General features: G+C 46.9%; 1 protein-coding gene across 1 annotated transcript in view; it reads right to left on the bottom strand.

Moving 5' to 3' along the window:
* Window positions 1–94: 94 nt before the first annotated feature.
* The window catches only part of LOC134149738 (deleted in malignant brain tumors 1 protein-like), an 89,817-nt gene continuing 70,333 nt past the window's right edge, over window positions 95–19,578 (bottom strand). The window contains 5 exon segments of the mRNA XM_062592944.1: window positions 95–357; window positions 1,311–1,634; window positions 2,472–2,801; window positions 3,414–3,743; window positions 4,157–4,460. Coding sequence (XP_062448928.1) covers window positions 323–357; window positions 1,311–1,634; window positions 2,472–2,801; window positions 3,414–3,743; window positions 4,157–4,460 — 1,323 coding nt within the window. The 3' untranslated portion in view covers window positions 95–322.

Here is a 19,578-nt window from a genome sequence, read left to right as displayed (position 1 = left end):
ACATGACCTTGAACTCCTTTAGTCCTCTTGAGCAATTGATGAGCCAGACAGTTTTTTAAGCTTTAAGAGAACTTTATTGATACTTTGTGACGTTTACTTTTCAGTGGGAATAATTTGTTCAACTTGGTTTTCAATCAATGCAATTATAACCAAGTCTGCAATTCCTTTAAGGAATGAAAGAGAACAGTTTTGCCAAGCCATGGATTTAATCATGCCACATTGATGGTTGTGTAATATCCCTCTTCTTTGCCCTCTCAGCTAAGTCTTGCTGGCCCATCTCCTGCTGCAAGGTGAGCATGGTCTGGTGGGGCCAGTGTGGCTCTCATGATGCTTCTGGATCATCTAGGATCTTGTTAACTGCAAAGAAAGGGAACACAGTAAAGCAAAATCTGCCCTCAGGAATATTCTGACGTCAGAATTCCCAGGTATAAGTAACATGGACTCTACTCCTAAAGAAGGTCAGTGGGTTAGATGATACCAATATGGTTGAGTCTGTTGACAAAGAGAATGCTGGATACCTGAGCTTTGGACAGGGCCCAGGATGGAGGAACAAGATGTGGCTGTGTGAAAAGCAGGATCTGACCCTGAGTCACAGTGCACTGACTGGTTTAGAGGACTGGAATATGCAACCCTGATGGAACAACCAGAGCAACACTCAGGTGAAAGATTATATGTCCACTGCACACTCCCATGGCCCTGTCTCCCTGTAATGAAACCAGCCAAGGGCAACCAGGGATTCTTCCCTCCTCATTTAGGACTTGTCCAAGCTCCTGTACCAAGCAAGAGTGCATGAAAAGCCAGAAGCTGTACTGATGAGAGTCCTGAGAGTATAGCTCAGACATTTTGTGAGTATAGATAATACTCCAATACAGAGTGGCATCCCTCCTCAGACACCCCTTTCCCAACTGTCTCCCACCTGCCTTGCCTCCCACAGACACTTGTTATCACTTTCTTCCCCAGAAGTTGATCTATCTTCCCTCTTTCTGGAGTCTTGCTACATACAAAACTCGCTTTTCAGGATCTCCACAGCAGGACCCATCCCACAGATTGCAACACATGTGTTTGTCTCTGCTCTGCTGATGCCCCTCTCCCACCATCTGGTCCTTCACACCCACCACAGTCATTCTAACCAGATTATTCATCCTCCTTATGGATCCTTCCTGCACCCATTTCCCTATCTGTATCAGCATTATTCTGAGAGAAGGACCATTCCTTCTCTGTGACTCCCCTTTGTTCCCTGCAGTCCAGTCTGCTGGCTCTGTCAACACTGCTCTCACAGCACATTAGATGCTATATTGATGGGCAATTACCTGCACAAACAACATCAGCATCTTCTCCGTGATAGCAGTTGTGTTCGCCCCACGGCCTGGCCTGGCAGTCAAAGATGCTCTCTTCCGTCCCAGTGCAGTTCACATCGTCCAGCCAGATGACGTCCGGCCCTCTACCAAAGCGAGCACCTCCCAGGGCTGACAGTGGTGATCCACAGCCAACCTGCTTGCACACTACCTTGGCGTCCTGCATGTCCCACTGGTCATCACACACGCTGCCCCACTGGTTCTCATGGAGCACTTCAACTCTCCCAGCGCACTTGTTGAAGCCGTTCACTAGCCGAACTGGTCCCGGCTCAGGAACATCTACCTCTGAGCATAGCCCAAGAAAAGAAATGCTTAGGGAGGTTCACATGTACCCCTTCACCTGTACAAGGCACGCCTACCCAGAGGAGGCTTCACTGTTTCTGAGCACACCAAAGATATGCCAAAAGATTCCTTTTCATTGCATCCAGCTTTCTCTGGGGAGAGAAAGGAGGTAGAAATGCTAGGGTGGGAAGCTATGAAGGAAGGGCAAGTGGAAGCACTCTCAGTCTTCATGGACAACTTCAGGCTCTACTGGGTGACTGGTTCAAGGAGTCTATTGATCGCAATTACCCTTCAGGCCAGAGAGGGAGCAAGGGACCACAGTGATCTCAGGTAGCAGAAGGTTTAATACTACTCTAGGCACAGCACTGTTTCCAGCTCAGCTGCTTACCACTGCACTGTGTCCTGGGTAAGCACTGCACTGGCCAGTTGAGTCTGTTACACACTGGATTACCAGGTCAGCACAAGAGAGGCTCACTGGATCAGCATTGCACTGGTTCAGCTCTTCAAGAGATCATTGCATTGATACTGCACTGGGTCAGTTCTGCACTGGGTTACTGTGACAGCACTGCAGTGGGTCATGGGGTCAGTTTTGTGCAGGAGCACCATGGCTACATCCATGTGCCACCACTGGATCATTAGGTGAACAATGCACAGAATAACAGGGCTGGCACTGTGGCAGAATGACTTCAATAGCTGAGGCCCTTTCCTATTCCCATCAGAAGACATACATAGAGCTGCGTTGGTGCTTGGGACCAGCCCTCATTTGAGCAGGGAGCATAGGTATGGTGGGATCCACCCCCCAGCTCCCCAGCATATAGAGAATGGAGGCATTACCTGAGCACTCCACACTGGCATCTTCCACATGGTTGCAGATGTTGTCTCCCCATGGCTTTGCCTCACATTCAGTGAGGGACGCTTCTGTCCCTGTGCAGTTAACGTCGCTCAGCCAGATCTGGCCCTTCCCTTCTCCGTATTTGGACTCTCGGGGAGCTGATAGTGCAGTTCCACAGCCCAGCTGCTTGCACACAACCTTTGCCTCCCTTAAATCCCAGTGGTCATCACAGACAGTTCCCCAGACATGGTTATGTAGCACCTCCACTCTCCCAGAGCAGCGATTCGGGCCATTCACCAGGCGGACAGAAGTGGAGACAGTAATCCCCGAGTCTGCAGACACAGCCAGAGAGACAACGCTCAGGAAGACAGAAGGCTGTGCATTTGCATGTTTGTAGTCCTCTTGTTTTCCACCCTACTCCTGGACAAGGCACAGTACCCTGTACACAGTAACCTCCCATTCAGAGCTTCCTCCCTCTAAAAAATGCAGCTATCCCAACAAGAAACATGACAGCAGTCTTTACCAGATGCATAGGGAAATAAAACAGGTAGATACCATAACCAGGCCTAGCTGTGGAGAAAGGTATTCATCTTAAGCAAATTAACTCTGAGGTAAACAAGCCAGTGCACAGGGACTGTAGGTCCTGAGTTTGACAAAATGAGTTCTTATTAACCATAGAACACTGACCCTAAGACTGATCTGGAAAATAAATGACCATAGAATATGGCACTGGCTACCACCCCAGTGAGCAGAGAGGACGAAATCTCCCAAAACACCTTTCCATGCTATAAGGACTCTGAGCTACCAGCAGGAATATTTGGCTTGCATCAGCTCAGCAGGTTAATGCTCTATATTAAGCCCCAATTCCCTTCCAGAGCTGTCCATGCTATTTGTGAGGACGTCTAAACCTGTAGCTATCAAAATGGGGAGAATACAAAGATTACCTGAGCAAATTGCACTAGCATCTTCCCCATGGTAACAATTATGTTCTCCCCACGGCCTCGCCTGGCATTCAGAGATGGCATTCTCTGTCCCTGTGCAATTCACATCATCCAGCCAGATGGCGCCAGTTCCTCGTCCAAACTTAGCTCCAATGGGGGCCAGCACTGCATCCCCACAGCCCAGTTGCCTGCACACAACTTGGACATCATTCATATCCCAGCTGTCATGGCACACACTGCCCCATTGTTCTTCATGAAGCACCTCAACTCTGCCAGCACATCTGTTTGGGCCTCCCACCAGCTGGATTGGCCCTGGCTCAAGTGTTTCCTTCCCTGCAAAAAAATTCAAGGGTGAAATAATTCTGAAAGAAGTTTCTGTGCACTTGATCAGAAGAGGAAAGTAGGGTCACTTGTGATACACCAAACTGTCTGTGCACTTCCCAAATGCCTGTCAAGGGCTCCCTTCCCACCTTCTGACCTAAGAAGAAAGGTTGAAGGAGGAAGAATGACAAAATGGAACCTGTCAGGAGAGAGAAGGAACTGTCTTTCTCCACTCCTATTACTGCAGGTTGTTTCAGGTCGGAGAATTATGATGCAACTTCTCTGGATCAACAGGGGTAGGAAAGGGGAACCCAACAGAGTCATTCTGCATATCTAACCTCCCGACTAAGTGAGTTAGAAAATCCATCACGGTTTATCTTGAGGCAGACAGGCCAGTGTGGCCCAAAGAAATATTTAGGACTTACCTGAGCAGTCCACACTGGCATCTTCCACATGGTTGCAGATGTTGTCTCCCCATGGCTTTGCCTCACATTCAGTGAGGGATGCTTCTGTCCCTGTGCAGTTAACGTCGCTCAGCCAGATCTGGCCCTTCCCTTCTCCGTATTTGGACTCTCGGGGAGCTGCTAGTGCAGTTCCACAGCCCAGCTGCCTGCACACAACCTTTGCCTCCCTTAAATCCCAGTGGTCATCACAGACAGTCCCCCAGACATCCTTGTGAAGCACTTCTACTCTCCCAGAGCAGGAATTGGGACCATCCATCAGGCGGACCTCAAGTTTGCCTATGTCTACATCTTCTGAAGAAAAAAGAAAACACACCAGGGTGAAGGCAGGAAATGGGAAACAGGACTTCTCCTCCTCACAGAGCTCTGGCTGTCTTCACACCCAAATCAGGGGGAACAAGAGCCTGTGGTACTCCAGTATCCAAAATGTTTAGTGGCTGGGAATCTATTTTTGAACTGGGAATGGAAAAAAACTGCAGTTGTTTAAGTGACAGCAAGTCTGTTTTGAGAAACCAACTGCAGAATTCATTTTAAGCCTCCAAGGGAGAGGTGTGCCCATCCCAAGACTACTTTGTCATTCAGATTCTGCATGAGCTTCCTCATGATTAAGGCAAGCCTTTGTCAGCAAATGCTGCCCAGGATAACTGGACTGGTACCTCAGAAGAGAGAATCTAGAAGTTTTCATTCTTTCCCCAAGGAAAAGACTGGGTTTGCACAGCTAGCACAAATACTGACCTGCCAGGAGGACTCCAGTAAAGGAAGCTGAAATATAAAAAATATAGGCTGTTAGTCTCCATCCAATAAGCCTTCTGAAGCCTGGAGGTTCGGGATAGCAAAGTACCAGGCAAGAGTCAAGACACAGTTAGAGCCCATCATTGTTCTCAATCTTCCAAACCCAACTGTCCATGCTTTTTGCATGTCTTAGAGCCTATCTAGGGGACTTTCTTGATAAAGTGATCAGATAGGGAGATAAATTAAAAAAAAAAAGGAAAAGAAAAAAGGTGTTGGAAAAAAAATTTGACTTGAATAGATAATGTGAAAATACCATAACAGATCATCTGGGATTCCTCTCACCCAGATTCAGCCACCTAAAAGTCAGTGTCGAGACTGAATTAGTTATCTAGGCTCTTGCTACAGTCACTGGAAAGAGTTGAGCTGTGCCTGATGCCTATTCATCCCATACTTGCTCAGTGTCCAGAACAGAAGATTGAATTGTGTGCTAGAGGTGCTTGCCTCTCCCTAGAGACTCTAGATTCAACACCCAACTCTTAGCAAAAGCCAGGTAAGAGGTATACTGGATGAACTACTGAAAGTGTGATGAGTTGCAAACAACACAGTACTCTTTTTTCCTTCCTGTTGGGGCCAGGACATGAAGAAGTATGGCCATTTCTGAACTTCAGGGAGACACAGCACACAAATGACCCCAGGAGCAATGTCGAGACATTAACGGCATCAGTGAAATCCAACAGGTTTCAGTTATGGGCCTGCTAACAGGGGTAGGCAAAGAAGTGTCTTCATGGTAGAATGTATCTGGAGCCCTGTGTAAAGTAGTTGTTTCTGCTCAGAAGCTTCTGCTGGGGATTAAAAAGAGGCTGAGGCAAACTCTGGAAGCTGGACTTGGAAAGCCTACGGGAAAACTTGCCAGAATCTATTTGTCCGGAAGAGTCTAGAGAAGGTGACTATACCACTGTATAAGGTCAATTCAACACAAACAATTTCTCCTTCTAACTGTAGCAATCTAGCAAGATGCCAGCACTGATGAACAGCTTTGGGTGAGGGAAGAACTGCTGACACCAGAACAGTCATTAGAATTATTTCTCAGGTTAATCTCCTTTCCAGATGTTATTTGGTAGCTATTTTTAAGAAATGTGGGCTGAGATTCCTAAGAGTTATGCCCATTTTCTCTGAAAATTCCAGCTACATTTCATCTTGGCAGTCTGGAATGCCTGTGCAAGTACGATAGCCATGAAGCATATTCAGTACCTCTCTCATTGTCTCTAGGTCTGGTCCCATCCCTGCCATACATGAATGCACAAAGGGTAAGGACTCAGAGCAAATAAACATGAACAGGGAACCCCACCTTGACCAACACTGTCTTTTCTCATGAGGATTCAGATTTAGTCCTAGAATGAGACATTTAAGATGTCTGCATCAAGTGTGTCAAGAGGAGGTTGCTTCCCAATGTCCATAATGTCTCAGCTGTCTAATGATATCTGCGATACCCTATGAGATCTGAGTGTCTACACTGAACTATCAGATATGTACAAGCAATTGCTGACTAGATTGTCTAGAGAGAGATTCAGCTCACTGTGAAGTAGAAATCATAGATTGCATTTCCCCTTGCTTCATTTGCTATGTGTTATGTGCTGTAGAAGAAGAAACAGAGAAAGAGGAGAATAACTGACCATTGACAAAGGAATGCCAAGTCAAAAAGAAAGAGAAAAAAAAACATTACTTACCCCAAAGACATGCCAGGAGGATAAGCTTCATGTTGGTAGCACAAAGATCGTGTGCTCCGTGTCTTCACAGGAGGGGAAGGCAGGAGAAAAGACAGGACATGCACCCATGGGACAGGGTATTTGATAGTTGTTCTGGGTCCTGGCCCCTCCCCTCCACCCCAAAACCTTCCTCTGGGCCCCATGGCAGGTACTCAGCAAGTACAAAAAGCCAGGCCTCTGCTAGGAAGTGACTCTTTTGTCATGGGCTCTGGCATCAGGTAGGCTGTCGGATTGTGAAACAGCTGTTCCTGGAACCTGCTGAGCAAACAAGGTATCTCAGGACAGCTGGTTCTGGACCATAAGTGGCAGTGATGGGGGAAAACAGGGTTTTGCAATCATCCTGCAGGACTGGCTTCTGGCAACCGCAGGATAGGAGATCAGTGCTCCAGCTTAGCTAGGAAAATTAATTTGATCCCACATCCTTAATGCAGCACAGGAAGCTGTGAGAAACCTTCTCCCACTATTGAAAGTAGATGCTTTGTCTAAAGAAGAGGTTTTTCCACTTTTGCTCCCATGTTTGTCCCAGAAAAAAAGGAAATCTGTGTGGAATTTTGTTGCAAAGTTTGTCTATATTCACAATCCAGTTAAGTCTTTGCTCAATGTGAGCTGTTCTCGCAGTCTCAGCAGCACAAGTGATGAAGGCAGCAGCACACTATCCCTGGCAGTGAGAAGCAGACTCCCAGATCCCATATGAGGGTTATATCATTCAGGTATTCACAGTGCTGAGCAGGTGCTGCTGTCATCTTGGGTTGGAACTACCACATCATCTGCATCAACATCTGTATCTAGGAAATTCTTGTAGACACCTTGTACGCACAGGAGAGATCACCAAGCACTCCTAGGAAGGAGTTCTACTTCTTTACGCAAGACATTAGCCTTAGTGAGAGATGACTCTCCCTTGGAAGTGCTTGTTCCTCCCAGGGAGGCAGTTCAGACTCCAAACTTCTTTACTGGAGATATCGAAGTTGCAAGATGCCAGCATAAACTTAGCCACAGGGCTGGCTGAGGGGCTGGCTGAACTGAAGGGAAGGCAATGTGATGCGAGGAGAATTGCACTACTCCCTCCAGCTCTGTGTAGCAGGGACTCAGTGAAGTCTTCAGGTCTCTCTTTGCATTTGCATCAGCTATTTGGGCAGATCACAGAGGCTGGCCCACAAGACCATTGCTTAGCATCACATCTAGGAAGCTCAAAGCTGGATGCAGAAGAACTCAGCTGAACATGCAGAGAATGACCACAACTGCTGATGACGCCCAGGAATATACTGCACCACAGACAGCATGTGCTAGACCAGCAAGCTGCAGAGAATGTGTGCAGCACTGGAGGGTTTCTCTCCTTAGACGGTACAACCTGTGTGCTCTCCTCATCCCGAGGCAGGGTGCAAAGCTGAGGTTCCTTGTAGAGACACCAATGAGAGAACGTCTAAGGCAGAAATGGAGGATTGGAGTGGACAGTAAGACTCGCAGGGAGAGTGAATGAGTGCAGAGCTAGCAAGTCCTTTCATTGCAGCAGGATGTCCATGGGATGAAAGATGAGGTGATTGGTTGGGAAAGCATGCCTAACTAAATACAAATCTCAAGCTACCAAGGGTCATGGTTTTCCCAGATAAAGACATGCATCGTTCTAAGTTAAGTCTGGTTCATACTGAATTTCATATCAAAGCTGTGTGTTTTAGGGGAGAGCACTGCATCCATCTTAGAGCAGATGAACTCTTTATCACACAATTTGAAGACAGTTCTAATCTGTGTGCCTAATTTTTGCTCCTCTTCATCAAAGAGACTCTTACTCTCTCCACTTCTGTCCTGTTTTCTATATTCTGATAGCTGTTACTACTTCTCTTCTGCATAGTCTCCAGGATGACCAACATCTTTCTTGAAGGATGATGCATAAACCAGCCACTGATGTGCAGCAGAGATATCAGCATGGTTGGATAAAGAAGCGGATTTCAAATGTCTCATACACGAGACCACCTTATTCTAGGAGTCCGAAATAAAGTTTGTTTGTTTTTGCAATATCCCAGTATTGTTGATGTACAACCTGTTGTGGCTGATACAGATCCTCATATTCTGCCTGCCTTGTTGGAGACTGCCCAGATGCTACCCTGTCTAACATGCTCTAGGTGACCCTGCTGAGCAGGGAGGTTGGACTAGATGATCTCCAGAGGTCCCTTCCAACCTTACTGATTCTATGATTCTATGAATTTGTGGTTTGTATTTATGTTGCTGATTGCTGGCTTGATATGAAATCTTGACAAACCTCTGATAGCTGATAATTACTACATTATCTTCTAGGTGACCATAAGTAGAAGGATTGGTTTTCTGCTCAATATTTTTCAAGGAACTAAATTTAGCTGAAATCTTCTAAAATTCCTTTTCTCTCCTCTCCTCTCCTCTCCTGCCCTCCCCTCCCCTTTCCTTTTCCTTTTCCCTTTCCTTTCCTTTCCTTTCCTTTCCTTTCCTTTCCTTTCCTTTCCTTTCCTTTCCTTTCCTTTCCTTTCCCTTTCCCTTTCCCTTTCCCTTTCCCTTTCCCTTTCCCTTTCCCTTTCCCTTTCCCTTTCCCTTTCCCTTTTCCTTTTCCTTTTCCTTTTCCTTTTCCTTTTCCTTCCCTTTCCCTTTCCTTTTTCCTTTCCTTTCTTTTTTCCTTTCTTTTTTCCTTTCTTTTCTTTTTTCCTTTCCTTTTTCCTTTCCCTTTTCCTTTCTTTTCCTTTTCTTTTCTTTTCTTTTCTTTTCTTTTCTTTTTCTTTTCTTTTCTTTTCTTTTCTTTTCTTTTCTTTTCTTTTCTTTTCTTTTCTTCTTTTCTCTTTTCTTTTCTTTTCTTTTCTTTTCTTTTCTTTTCTTTTCTTTTCTTTTCTTTTCTTTTCTTTTTTCTTTTCTTTTCTTTTCCTTTCCTTTCCTTTCCTTTCCTTTCCTTTCCTTTCCTTTCCTTTCCTTTCCTTTCCTTTCCTTTCCTTTCCTTTCCTTTCCTTTCCTTTCCTTTCCTCTCCTCTCCTCTCCTCTCCTCTCCTCTCCTCTCCTCTCCTCTCCTCTCCTCTCCTCTCCTCTCCTCTCCTCTCCTCTCCTCTCTTTTTTCTCTTCTCTCTTCCCTTCCCTTCCCTTCCCTTCCCTTCCCTTCCCTTCCCTTCCCTTCCCTTCCCTTCCCTTCCCTTCCCTTCCCTTCCCTTCCCTTCCCTTCCCTTCCCTTCCCTTCCCTTCCCTTCCCTTTCTTGTTTCTAGACATATGTACTGTATCAAATCTACCACTTATCTGGAACCTCCACCATCTCCCATACACTGATAAAGACGATCATTGTTACAGCCAGTTCCCAAATAATTTTGGGTGAAATTTGAAAGGATTAGGACTTGAAATCAAGTGGAAAAAAACTGTCTACCCTAAGTAAGGATTCACTATTTCAACTTGTCTTTAATCTTTTCCTTATTAGTAATTATTTTAGTCCTGTCATAACAATAAGGCATTTTAGTGAAAATGGAAGCATGTAGAAACCATTAAACACATCATACTGATTGACACCCACTTTCACAAGCTTCCTTTTCCCTCTGAGTTGCTGAAAAATTCTTCCCTACACTATGCTGGTCACATAGTGCCTTCCTAGTTCTGCTTGCCTTTCTCCTTGATGTTGCTTGATGAAGAAATGAGCCATGCTCCTGAAATTATTGTCCTCTTACTAATATCTTAGATCAGCTTTATACTTCCCTTCAAACTGTTCAAAGAGGTTGTTAAAAACTACTTTCTTCAAGCCCTCTGTCTTTATATTTTTGAAAGACTGAGAGAGTGGCATTTTTAGCCTGGAGAAGAGAAGACTGAGGGAGGATCTTATTAATGTCTACAAATACCTTGGAGGGGGGGGGGAGTGTCAAGAGGATGGGGCCGAACTCTTTTCCATAGGGCCAAGTGACAGGACAAGAGGCAGTGGGCACAAACTGAATCACAGGAAGTTCCGCCTGAATATAAGGAAGAACTTCTTCCCTGTGAGAGTGACAGAGCATTGGAACAGGTTGCCCAGAGAGGTTCTGGAGTCTCCTTCCAGCAGATATCACAGTGGTTGAAGTCCCCCATGAGAACAAAGGCTTGTGATCATGAGGCTACTTCCAGCTGCCTATAGAAGGCCTCATTGACTTCCTCTTCCTGGTCAGGGGGCCTGTAGTAGACACCCACAACAGTGTCCCCCGTGTTAACCTGTCCTTTGATCTTCATTCATAAGCTCTTGACTTCCTCCTCCTCCAGCCCTAGGCAGAGCTTGATGCATTCCGGTTGCTCTCTCACATAAAGAACAACTCCACCACTTCACCCTCCTGGCCTGTCTTTCCTAAAAAGCACATAGCCATCCATGACAGTGTTCCAGCCATGCGAGCTATTCCACCATGTCTCTGCGACTGCAATGAGATCATGGCCCTGAGACCACACACAGATCTCCAGTTCCTCCTGTTTATTCCCCATGCTGCATGCATTGGTGTACAGGCATTTCAGAGGTAGTCATGCCTGCAGGTTTCCCAGGAAGGGTGTATAGGGGTCCCCCATAGCCATGTCTCATACACACATCCCCAGCTGCATGCACTCGATGGAAGCCTCCCAACCTGAGCTGCGTTTTGTTGACTACCTTGTCTTTATAACTCTCCTCTTCCCCATCCTACCTAGTTTAAGGTACCTAGTTTAGCTCTTTAGCAGGCTGGCCAACTTGTTGTCAGAGACATGCGTACCCTGCTTAGTGAGGTGGATCCCATCTCTCCCCACCAGTTGCTGATCTTCGAACAGGGTCCCATGATCATGAAAACCAAAACTCTGTTGCCATAACCAGCAGTGCAGCCAGTTGTTAACTTGGAAGATCCATCTGCTCCTTCTCCTATCCTTCCCCCTCATTGGCAGGATTGAGAAGATCACTTGAGCTCCAAGATCCTTGACCACCATGCCCAGAGCTCTGAAATCATGTTTGACTGTTTCCAATTTGCCCTTGATATCATTAGCACCCACATGAAAGAGCAGCACAGGGTAGTAGTTTGACATGTGAACGAGCCTTGGCAGTCTTTTGATGACATCTCATATACAAGCCCCCAGCAGGCAGCCTCTCTAGACAAGAGGTCAGGTCAGCAGATATGTGCCCTGCAGCATGGAGTCACCTGCAACAACCACTCGTCGCTTCTTCCAAGTGTTCCCGCCAGGCGCTGGGTCTGTTGGCCCAGCTGCTTCCCTTGAAGTCATGTCCAGATTCTCCTCGTCCTGCAGGGCACTAATCTGGTTCTTCAACTGCAAGTCCCCTAGCATTTTACAGGGATGCAACATCCAAAGTGCTACTTGTAATAAATCACAGCCTCATTTCCTGGGAGATACAGCCAGAGTCACTAAAGTTACTACAGAGAGATCTTATTCAGGCCTCCCCTATCTTGGAATAGTGTAGGAAAGGTTTTGTTTTTCACTTTTGGACTCAAACCATTGGTTTACAGAGCTCACCCTCAACTCTTCTCCCTCTGCAGAAGTGCTTGGGACCACTGGAGGGTCCAATTACTCCTGTTCTGAGGAGGCTCAGAGGTACATAAACTACAGCGCAGACTCTAGATCAAGCCCCACAAAGGTCCTTCCACTTCTTTTATTTCCCAGAACCTGTCTGTGGGGTTAAACATTTAAATTGCTGCAGAAGTATGACTGTCTGTAATGAAGGAATGATTTGGCTATGATCCCATCCTGCTGTATGTTTCCCAGCACAAGGACAAGGCTGTGCTTCTTAATCCCCATGATATAGTGACTAGCCCTGCCTCTTTAAAATCTATTACCGAGTTTAAACACTATCAGGCTGGCTCAGCAGAGGTGCAATGGCCAAGCTGTCTTGTCTATACACAGACACCTCTCCTAAACTCCTGTATACCACCACTAACTCTCATCTTGATTGTGCATGTTCTCCTTGGACAAATCATTTGTGTTTGGAGAGTTCACATTCTTGGCCATCAAAGTGGGGGCAATTTTTTAATATCCTGCTGAACAACCTATCCCATACAAGGACAAAACTCTGCTTTCAAGTCCCTGTGGCTTGGTCCTTCTTTACTCAAAGCCATTGCACCATTTCTTCTTATATGTTAGCACTGGCAACAGAGTTACCAGTGGCCTCCTAAACCTCCACTGGGCCTGCTGGCATCTCCCCTTTATGAGGAAAGAGCTGTGCATATCCCTCTTGGACTTTTCCTATGGAGGGAGGAGAGTTTCTTAGCTGAAGAAATACAATGACTGAGATAGCAAGAAGAACCTCCAGGGAACTGCAAAGAGAGTTTTCTAAGTTTCATGTCTGTAGGCAAAGCTCATCTCTCCCGCAGAGATCTGCAGGATTCAGTGTGCTTCTGGACACAGAGAAGCACTTAAATTTAAAGCTCTCCCATTATTTGCTTAGTACTGATTGGCTGCAGCAAAACTGGGGTTTGCTCATGTCTAGCAAATAGGAGTCACACCTTACTCCTCTGCCATGAACTCTGTTTCAGTCCTGTGCCGGTGGCAGATCAGTGCCTCAGCACAATATACAAGGACTTAATGAAAGTGTGGTCAAGCAACTGCAGAGGACAGCAGGAAGCCATACTGAGCAAAATGCCTGAGCTTGTTCTTTTATGTGGGATTTAGAGGGGATTTCCTCTTGCTTACAGGCTCTGTAGGTTTGCAGAGCTTACCATCACCTCTTCCTTCTCTGCAGAGTTGCTAGGGACCACCAGAGTTTCACCCTTCCCAATTAGCTCTGATCTCAGATCAGCATGAGAGGCCACAGTAACAAAGAGGGGTTGGAAGAGCAAAGAGAGTGAGCAATGAGTTTGTGCTGAGCTGACCACAGTAGGATGGGGTGGCCCAGCTGTCCCATGAGGACAGGAGAGAGCAGATGCATGAAGGTGATGCAGGAAAGCATGGGGAGGAGAAGCAGGAGATGGAATACTACAGGAGAGAGAGAAGCACAGACAGGGCTGCAGCTCATGGTAGGGTCTATGCAAGATAAGGGGTAGGGAGAAGCAGAGAGAGAAGGCTCGGATGGAGAGAGATAAGATCTTTGGGGAAAGGGCTCTAGCATGGAGAATTCATTTCCTCTTCTTGTATCCTCACATCTCTTACATTGATCCATTTATAGAGAGTTCATGGCATCAAATCCTACCTCATCCTGCCTCCTGACTTTGCAGATAACGTGAGTGCAGAGTGCAACCCTGAGCTCTGCATTACCTGCTGCCCATAGTGAACTTCCTCACCTGGGTCAGGACATGGACCCTGGAAAAGAAACATGACAAGGAATGTGGGCAGGGAGAAGGCAGTGGGTGTAAGGAGTGGGAAAAACCTGGATACCCTAGTCAGGGGGTCATACATACCACCACAAGGGTGGGGGGGGGGGCAGTTTAATGTCAAAGTCTTGGAAAGGCGGTGGAGAAAAGACCCAAGAATTGATTTGAATGTTGAGAGAAATCTGCTACAAACTCTGGAGTCTATCCCCTCACCCTATCAAGAAAGCTCTTTTGCAATCTTGTACTATGAAGGCATTTCCCTGCTCCATTTTAAGTGCTGCATGGCAATCAGAAGAGACCTAAACAAGACCAGCCCCACAGCTTCTCCCACAGAAAGCTCCTGCACACTACTCCAAATGCCCCTGGACCTGTCAACCTCTGCCACACGGTTCTCTGTTTTGAAAATTTTCCTTCCTCCTCCATCTCTGTTCACCTATTTCTCCTCCTGCTTCTCCAATGTCAGCTCTCACTCATCCTGCATAGGACCATCTTCTCCCCAACTTATCTCTGTGAAGCCACAGAGGGCTATCCTTGAACCGTACTTCCTTCTCTGTGGACTATCTCTGACATACCTCACCCTACACTTCACTAAGGTGCTATCTCTACACTGAGGCTTCCTTGCTCCATGTCTGTCCCTTCTGGCCAAAGTAAGCCCTTTTCCTGCCCTTCTCAGTCCAAGCCAATGTGGATGTAGGTCTCAGCACTGTACCCCTTCCCTTATTCCTCTTACTTTGGCCATAATACGCAGCAGCTCCGGACAGCCAATTCTGCTAGTCTGTAAGTAGGGCAGTTCCCAGGCATTCACTCAAGGCCTATGTCCAGCTATCTCCTCTTCTTTCTGCATACCTCTGCTCTCCCACTTTAGGCTATACGTGCATCCTCCAGGCTCCCATCTGGGCTTGTCTGTTTGGGCTGAGCAAGCCCTTCCTCTCCTCTTGCTCCTATCCTGAACATGGCCACAGATACGTGCCCCTGAGTCATCCTGTCACTCTCCAACCTCCTGTACCTCCTGTCTTTCCATTGGTCAGGAGGTATGAAAGGCTCCTCTGTGTCCAAGTCGCGCGTCCCACTTGCTCTGTTGTTCTGCTACAGCACATTAAATGAACATCCCCAAGGGAACATTTCAGTTGACTGCAGCTCCTGAACATGCTGCACTGGTCAGTGCTGTAGCCAGAGTACTCTGAGATGGACAGAACATATTCTGTCTGTGTGCTCTTGGGGGAAGCTCTTGCTACACTCCTGTGCTGGCAAAAGAGGAATGTGTTGGAGGGCAGGGAGATGGATCCTTGCCAGGGCATCCCTGAGCCAGCCTCAGGAGAAAAAGGGTTGAGGCATGGTAGGAGGGGACAGAGAAGTACAGCTCCATGAGAAAATCCTCACAGCTCAAACGGAAAGGGTGCAAATTAATTGCTTACACACTGGGGTGAAGTGCCATTTGTATCCCTGGGTCCAAGAGAGTGGTACATCTCTCTCTGACCAGCACCATCCAGGGATCTCAAGTCCCACAGCTGCCAACAGCTGCTTTATACCTAGTGCTTAGGCAGCCTAAGCTAGATCTGGATCCTAATGCCTGTCCCAAGGAAAGGCCATGTTTAGGCCCTGCATCCCGTCCTTGTAGATCTTGTTGAAGGCCTTACTCTGTGCCACCAAGAAATGGTTCTTCTAGTCTCTACAGATGCCTGAAAAAAGAGATTTTGGCTCAAAGCACATCCCAGCACACAGCCTCTCTCACTGCTCTGTTTTCCATGGGCATAGGGAGATAGGCTCAGGTCTTTAGTCCAGTTACCACCCTAAAGGGTTCTCCAAAATGAGAGTCTATCCCCACGAACCTGTCCTCCAGACCCAAATAATACATCGCTGCTCTCTGAATATCCTTGCTGAGGTTGTCCCCATGGAGACACTGAAGTCCCATTGCTACACCTTCTAGGCAGGTTCCCTGAAGCATTACAGTGGGACCTCCTGCACTCACCCAATGTGCAGGATGGAGCTGCACATTGTATTGTCCCACATGGATATGAAGAAGGCATTTTGCACTACCAAAGAGATGTCATCCTCATCTAAATCCTGCCCCAGAAACTGGCAGAGACATTGCACACCACCCTGCAGGTCCTGGGGACACATATGGAGCCTGTTACCACTGAGGGGCTTGTGACAAGCCTCCAGGCTGTCTCAGGGGGCAGGTAGGCTGAGGGGGATTCAGTCTATAGTTCATGCTCTGGCACTAGGTAGAGTTGATTTGCAGTAGAGCAGTCTTCTGTTTGGAGCCATGAGATCTGCCCAGGTTTCTACCTGCTTCAGTTTTTCATAGCTGATGAAGAAAAAATTCTCCCTGCCCTTCATCTCCATCCAGGAGGTGTTCAAAACAGGAACCATGGGGCACTGATGAGAGACAAAAGGTAGCAGATCTGGGAACAGGCTGGGGCAGGGTAGGGGGTGTGCGAGGCAGAGGAAGGTTAACACAAGGTTAGGAGCACAGCAGCCACGAGGTGGGCCAGAGCAAAAGTGTATATGGAAGTGGCTGGGAGGGTCAGCCAAGGAAGGGGAATGGACTGTGATCACAGCTGAGCAATGCTGTCTTCTCCAGCCACCCTCCTGCTCGAGTTGCCTGGTTCAGCCAAACACTGCTGTGATGATGCTGTTTCTTTTCCTTGCAAACACAGGGGCAGGAACAGGCTCAGAGAACATAGTAAGAAGAGGCTGAGGCTAGCGGTGTGCAGGGCTCACAGCTCAGCTCCAGCAAGAGCTTTATAGGATTTTCTGACCAACACTTCCAGAAGACTTCTTAATTCTGTAAGAGAAGGTGGGGAAATCCACTTTCCATCTGCTTCAGAGCACAACAGATTTTTTTTGCAGGCTGGCATATCTCTCCAGAACTGCTTTGTTTTGTCTACCTCCTTATCCATCCTCCTCTCCTGGAGAAAACTTAATTTCATAGCTATCTTCAGGGCGCCCTAGCAAAAGACCCTTGAGCTAGAAGCAATGAGAGACCTCCTAATGCCGTGAGCATGCCCTAAACCACACTCATGCTCTCCATTCAGAAAGCGCCTCAGGAACTGCTCAGAGGATGTGGGGTCTTTATAGCTGTTGCACAACTTGGAGAAGTAATAACAGAAGACGACGTCTCCAGGATCCCATAGAGCGTAAATAACCTGGAGTAAAGTGCATATAGGGATTAAACAGTCCCAGCACGGGAATTTAAATGTCCAGGCAATGGCACTAGGGTGGATCTCTAAATGGAGAAGTCTTCCACACAGGCACCAGCTCTCAGCTAGACTCCATCACCCAGACCTTAGCCAGTGGTCCATGAAAACATATGCCTCTAGAGTCAATGGAAATGCCCCAGAGTAGGGGGCAAGACATGACATGAGGGGCTGTACATTTCCATCTGGATGGCATGTAGGACACTTCCCACTGTCATAGGAGAACACCAAGGTCCTTACTCAATGTCCTGTCACTTCCAAGCTCCCCAGCTCCCAGGTCCTCCCAGGCTCCTGCCTCCTTCAAGCTTTCCATGGATACCCATCATACCTTGGCCCTGGAGCAGGAGAAGGACTGGGGGAAGATGTGCCTGGAGAGGTGACAGGTCAGTAGGTGAGGTGAGGGGTAGCTGAGGGTGACTCCAGGCCCAGTCGGTTTGAAAACTAGGGCACATGGTCAGAATTGAGGATGGTTCGGCTCCAGCCAAGATGGTCATGGCTGCAGATAAGGCTCAGGATCTCAGTCATCCACACAATGCCTGCCAGGGAAAGTAGAGGTGCATCTCTCACAAAACCAAAGTTGCTTTGTCAGCAGCATCTTCACCACCAAGTCTGTGCCCTCCCAAGAGATGGTATTCCCCTGCCCACACACAACCACTACAGTAAAAGATGCCCCATACCACCCAAAAGGTTCCTATTCCCTGCCAAAGGAAGAGATTCACCCTCACCTGGAGATGCTTCTAAATCCCTCCCATTTCCCTGCCCTGGGCCTTCCTCCAAACCCTACTAAGCTCATCTCTCCCAGCCTAGTCTATGCCACCCTTTCCTCCCTTGCCCTGCTCTGCTGTCTTCCCCTTGAACTAGGCTTGGGGTAGATGATGTTGAAGATGTTGCCATCCCTCACTAAGAACTCGTTGCCTGCAAAACTCAGGGTGTGCTTAGAGTTATAGGAAGGGAGGAATTTAATGCCTTTGTACACCACATACTGAATACAGGCATGGTGCCTGGATCTGTGAGGGTCACTGTGGGGAAGGAGGAGGACAGGGTAAGGGTACTGATCCCCAGTGAGGAAATTTCCTCCCCTGTAGTAGATCCCAAACATGTGCCAAGACAATCCCTATTCAAACAGCAGACAGACTTCAAAGGAGCTGTATATTATGGGATAATCCACTCAAACATTCTCTGATCCTTCCTCAAAAGGAGGCTATGCAAACAGCAGGTTATCTGGGTTGGGGGGGGGGGGAATCTGCTGGTTCACAATACATTTAAGGTCTAGGGCTAGATTCTTGCTAATGGACTGACTACTCTTAGTCCCCTTGCTGCTCCATGGGTTAACCTGTCCTTGTAGCTCAGAAAAGTGTGAAGCAGACATCATAATGGGATCTCTGGCCAGCCAAGGGGGAACAGAAGGCAGCTGCAAGCCAAAAATTCCCTATCTGGTGCCCAAAATCCAGCCTTGCTCTGCTCCTGGAACTAAAGGTCTGCAGAGCTGCCAGGAGCTGGAGAGGGAAGAAGGGGAGACAAAAGGTTTCTGCTCTTGCGCCACCATCCTGGAACAATGATTAACAAAAGCCAAAGTCCAGTAGTCATCCCTTTCCCATGGAGGGGAGGGCACAGACTGGGTTATGGAGAGCACACCAGTGCATAGCTCTGTGCAAGTCATTTAGGGAGGGTTTGTCCTTAACTTCATCCCCACTGTAAGAACCTCACTTTTCTCCTATGCTCCCTCTGTTTCTCAGATGAGTTTCTCTCTTTTCCTCCAAATATGCTATTAAACTTCCAACAAAGGTCCCATGCAGTGCTTCTGTTCCTTCCCATTTCCCTTTAACACTACAAATTCATGTACCTCATCTGAAAACCCCCTAACAACTCCAGCTTGCCTACTGCCATGAGTCTTTGTGGGATGTGCTGAAACTGGGCCATAAAAATGCTGCAATTTCTATAAGGAAGAGAACACAGTTGACTGCAATTCAGAGGAAATTATAGATTAATTTAAAAAGTCTCCCAGGGAAAGAAGAGATGTTGCTACAGCAATAAAGGACAGAGCAGTTATTCCCCTTTTCATTAAAAATCTTTATGACTACATTATAGGAGGAGAGTAGGAGGAACAGGGGAAATTCTTCCTCTACTGGGGCAATTATATGGACTGCTCTGGACCAAAGGACAGTGGACCTTAATGTCATTAATTAGAAACACACAAAATAAAACTAGTAGTGCCATATAATCATATGTGAAATTAATAGTATTTTCTGAATATTCCACTAGGAGTGTACGCAGCAAGAGAAAAGTTTTATTCCAAGAAGATAGTTATTTTGAAAACTTCATGTAACAGAATGTGCTATCAACAGTAGACTGAAAAATAAATAAAGCACACAGTACATATGAATAGTGTTTGAGAAGTAGCAAATATTAGCTTTGATGGCATGGAACAGCTTTTTTTTTTTTTTTTTTTTTTTTTTTT

The sequence above is a fragment of the Rhea pennata genome, chromosome 21 (assembly GCF_028389875.1).
Source record: "Rhea pennata isolate bPtePen1 chromosome 21, bPtePen1.pri, whole genome shotgun sequence".
NCBI classification, from domain to species: domain Eukaryota; kingdom Metazoa; phylum Chordata; class Aves; order Rheiformes; family Rheidae; genus Rhea; species Rhea pennata.
The sequence above is the reverse complement of the archived record's forward strand: the minus strand, read 5'-3'. Positions and strand labels throughout refer to the sequence as shown.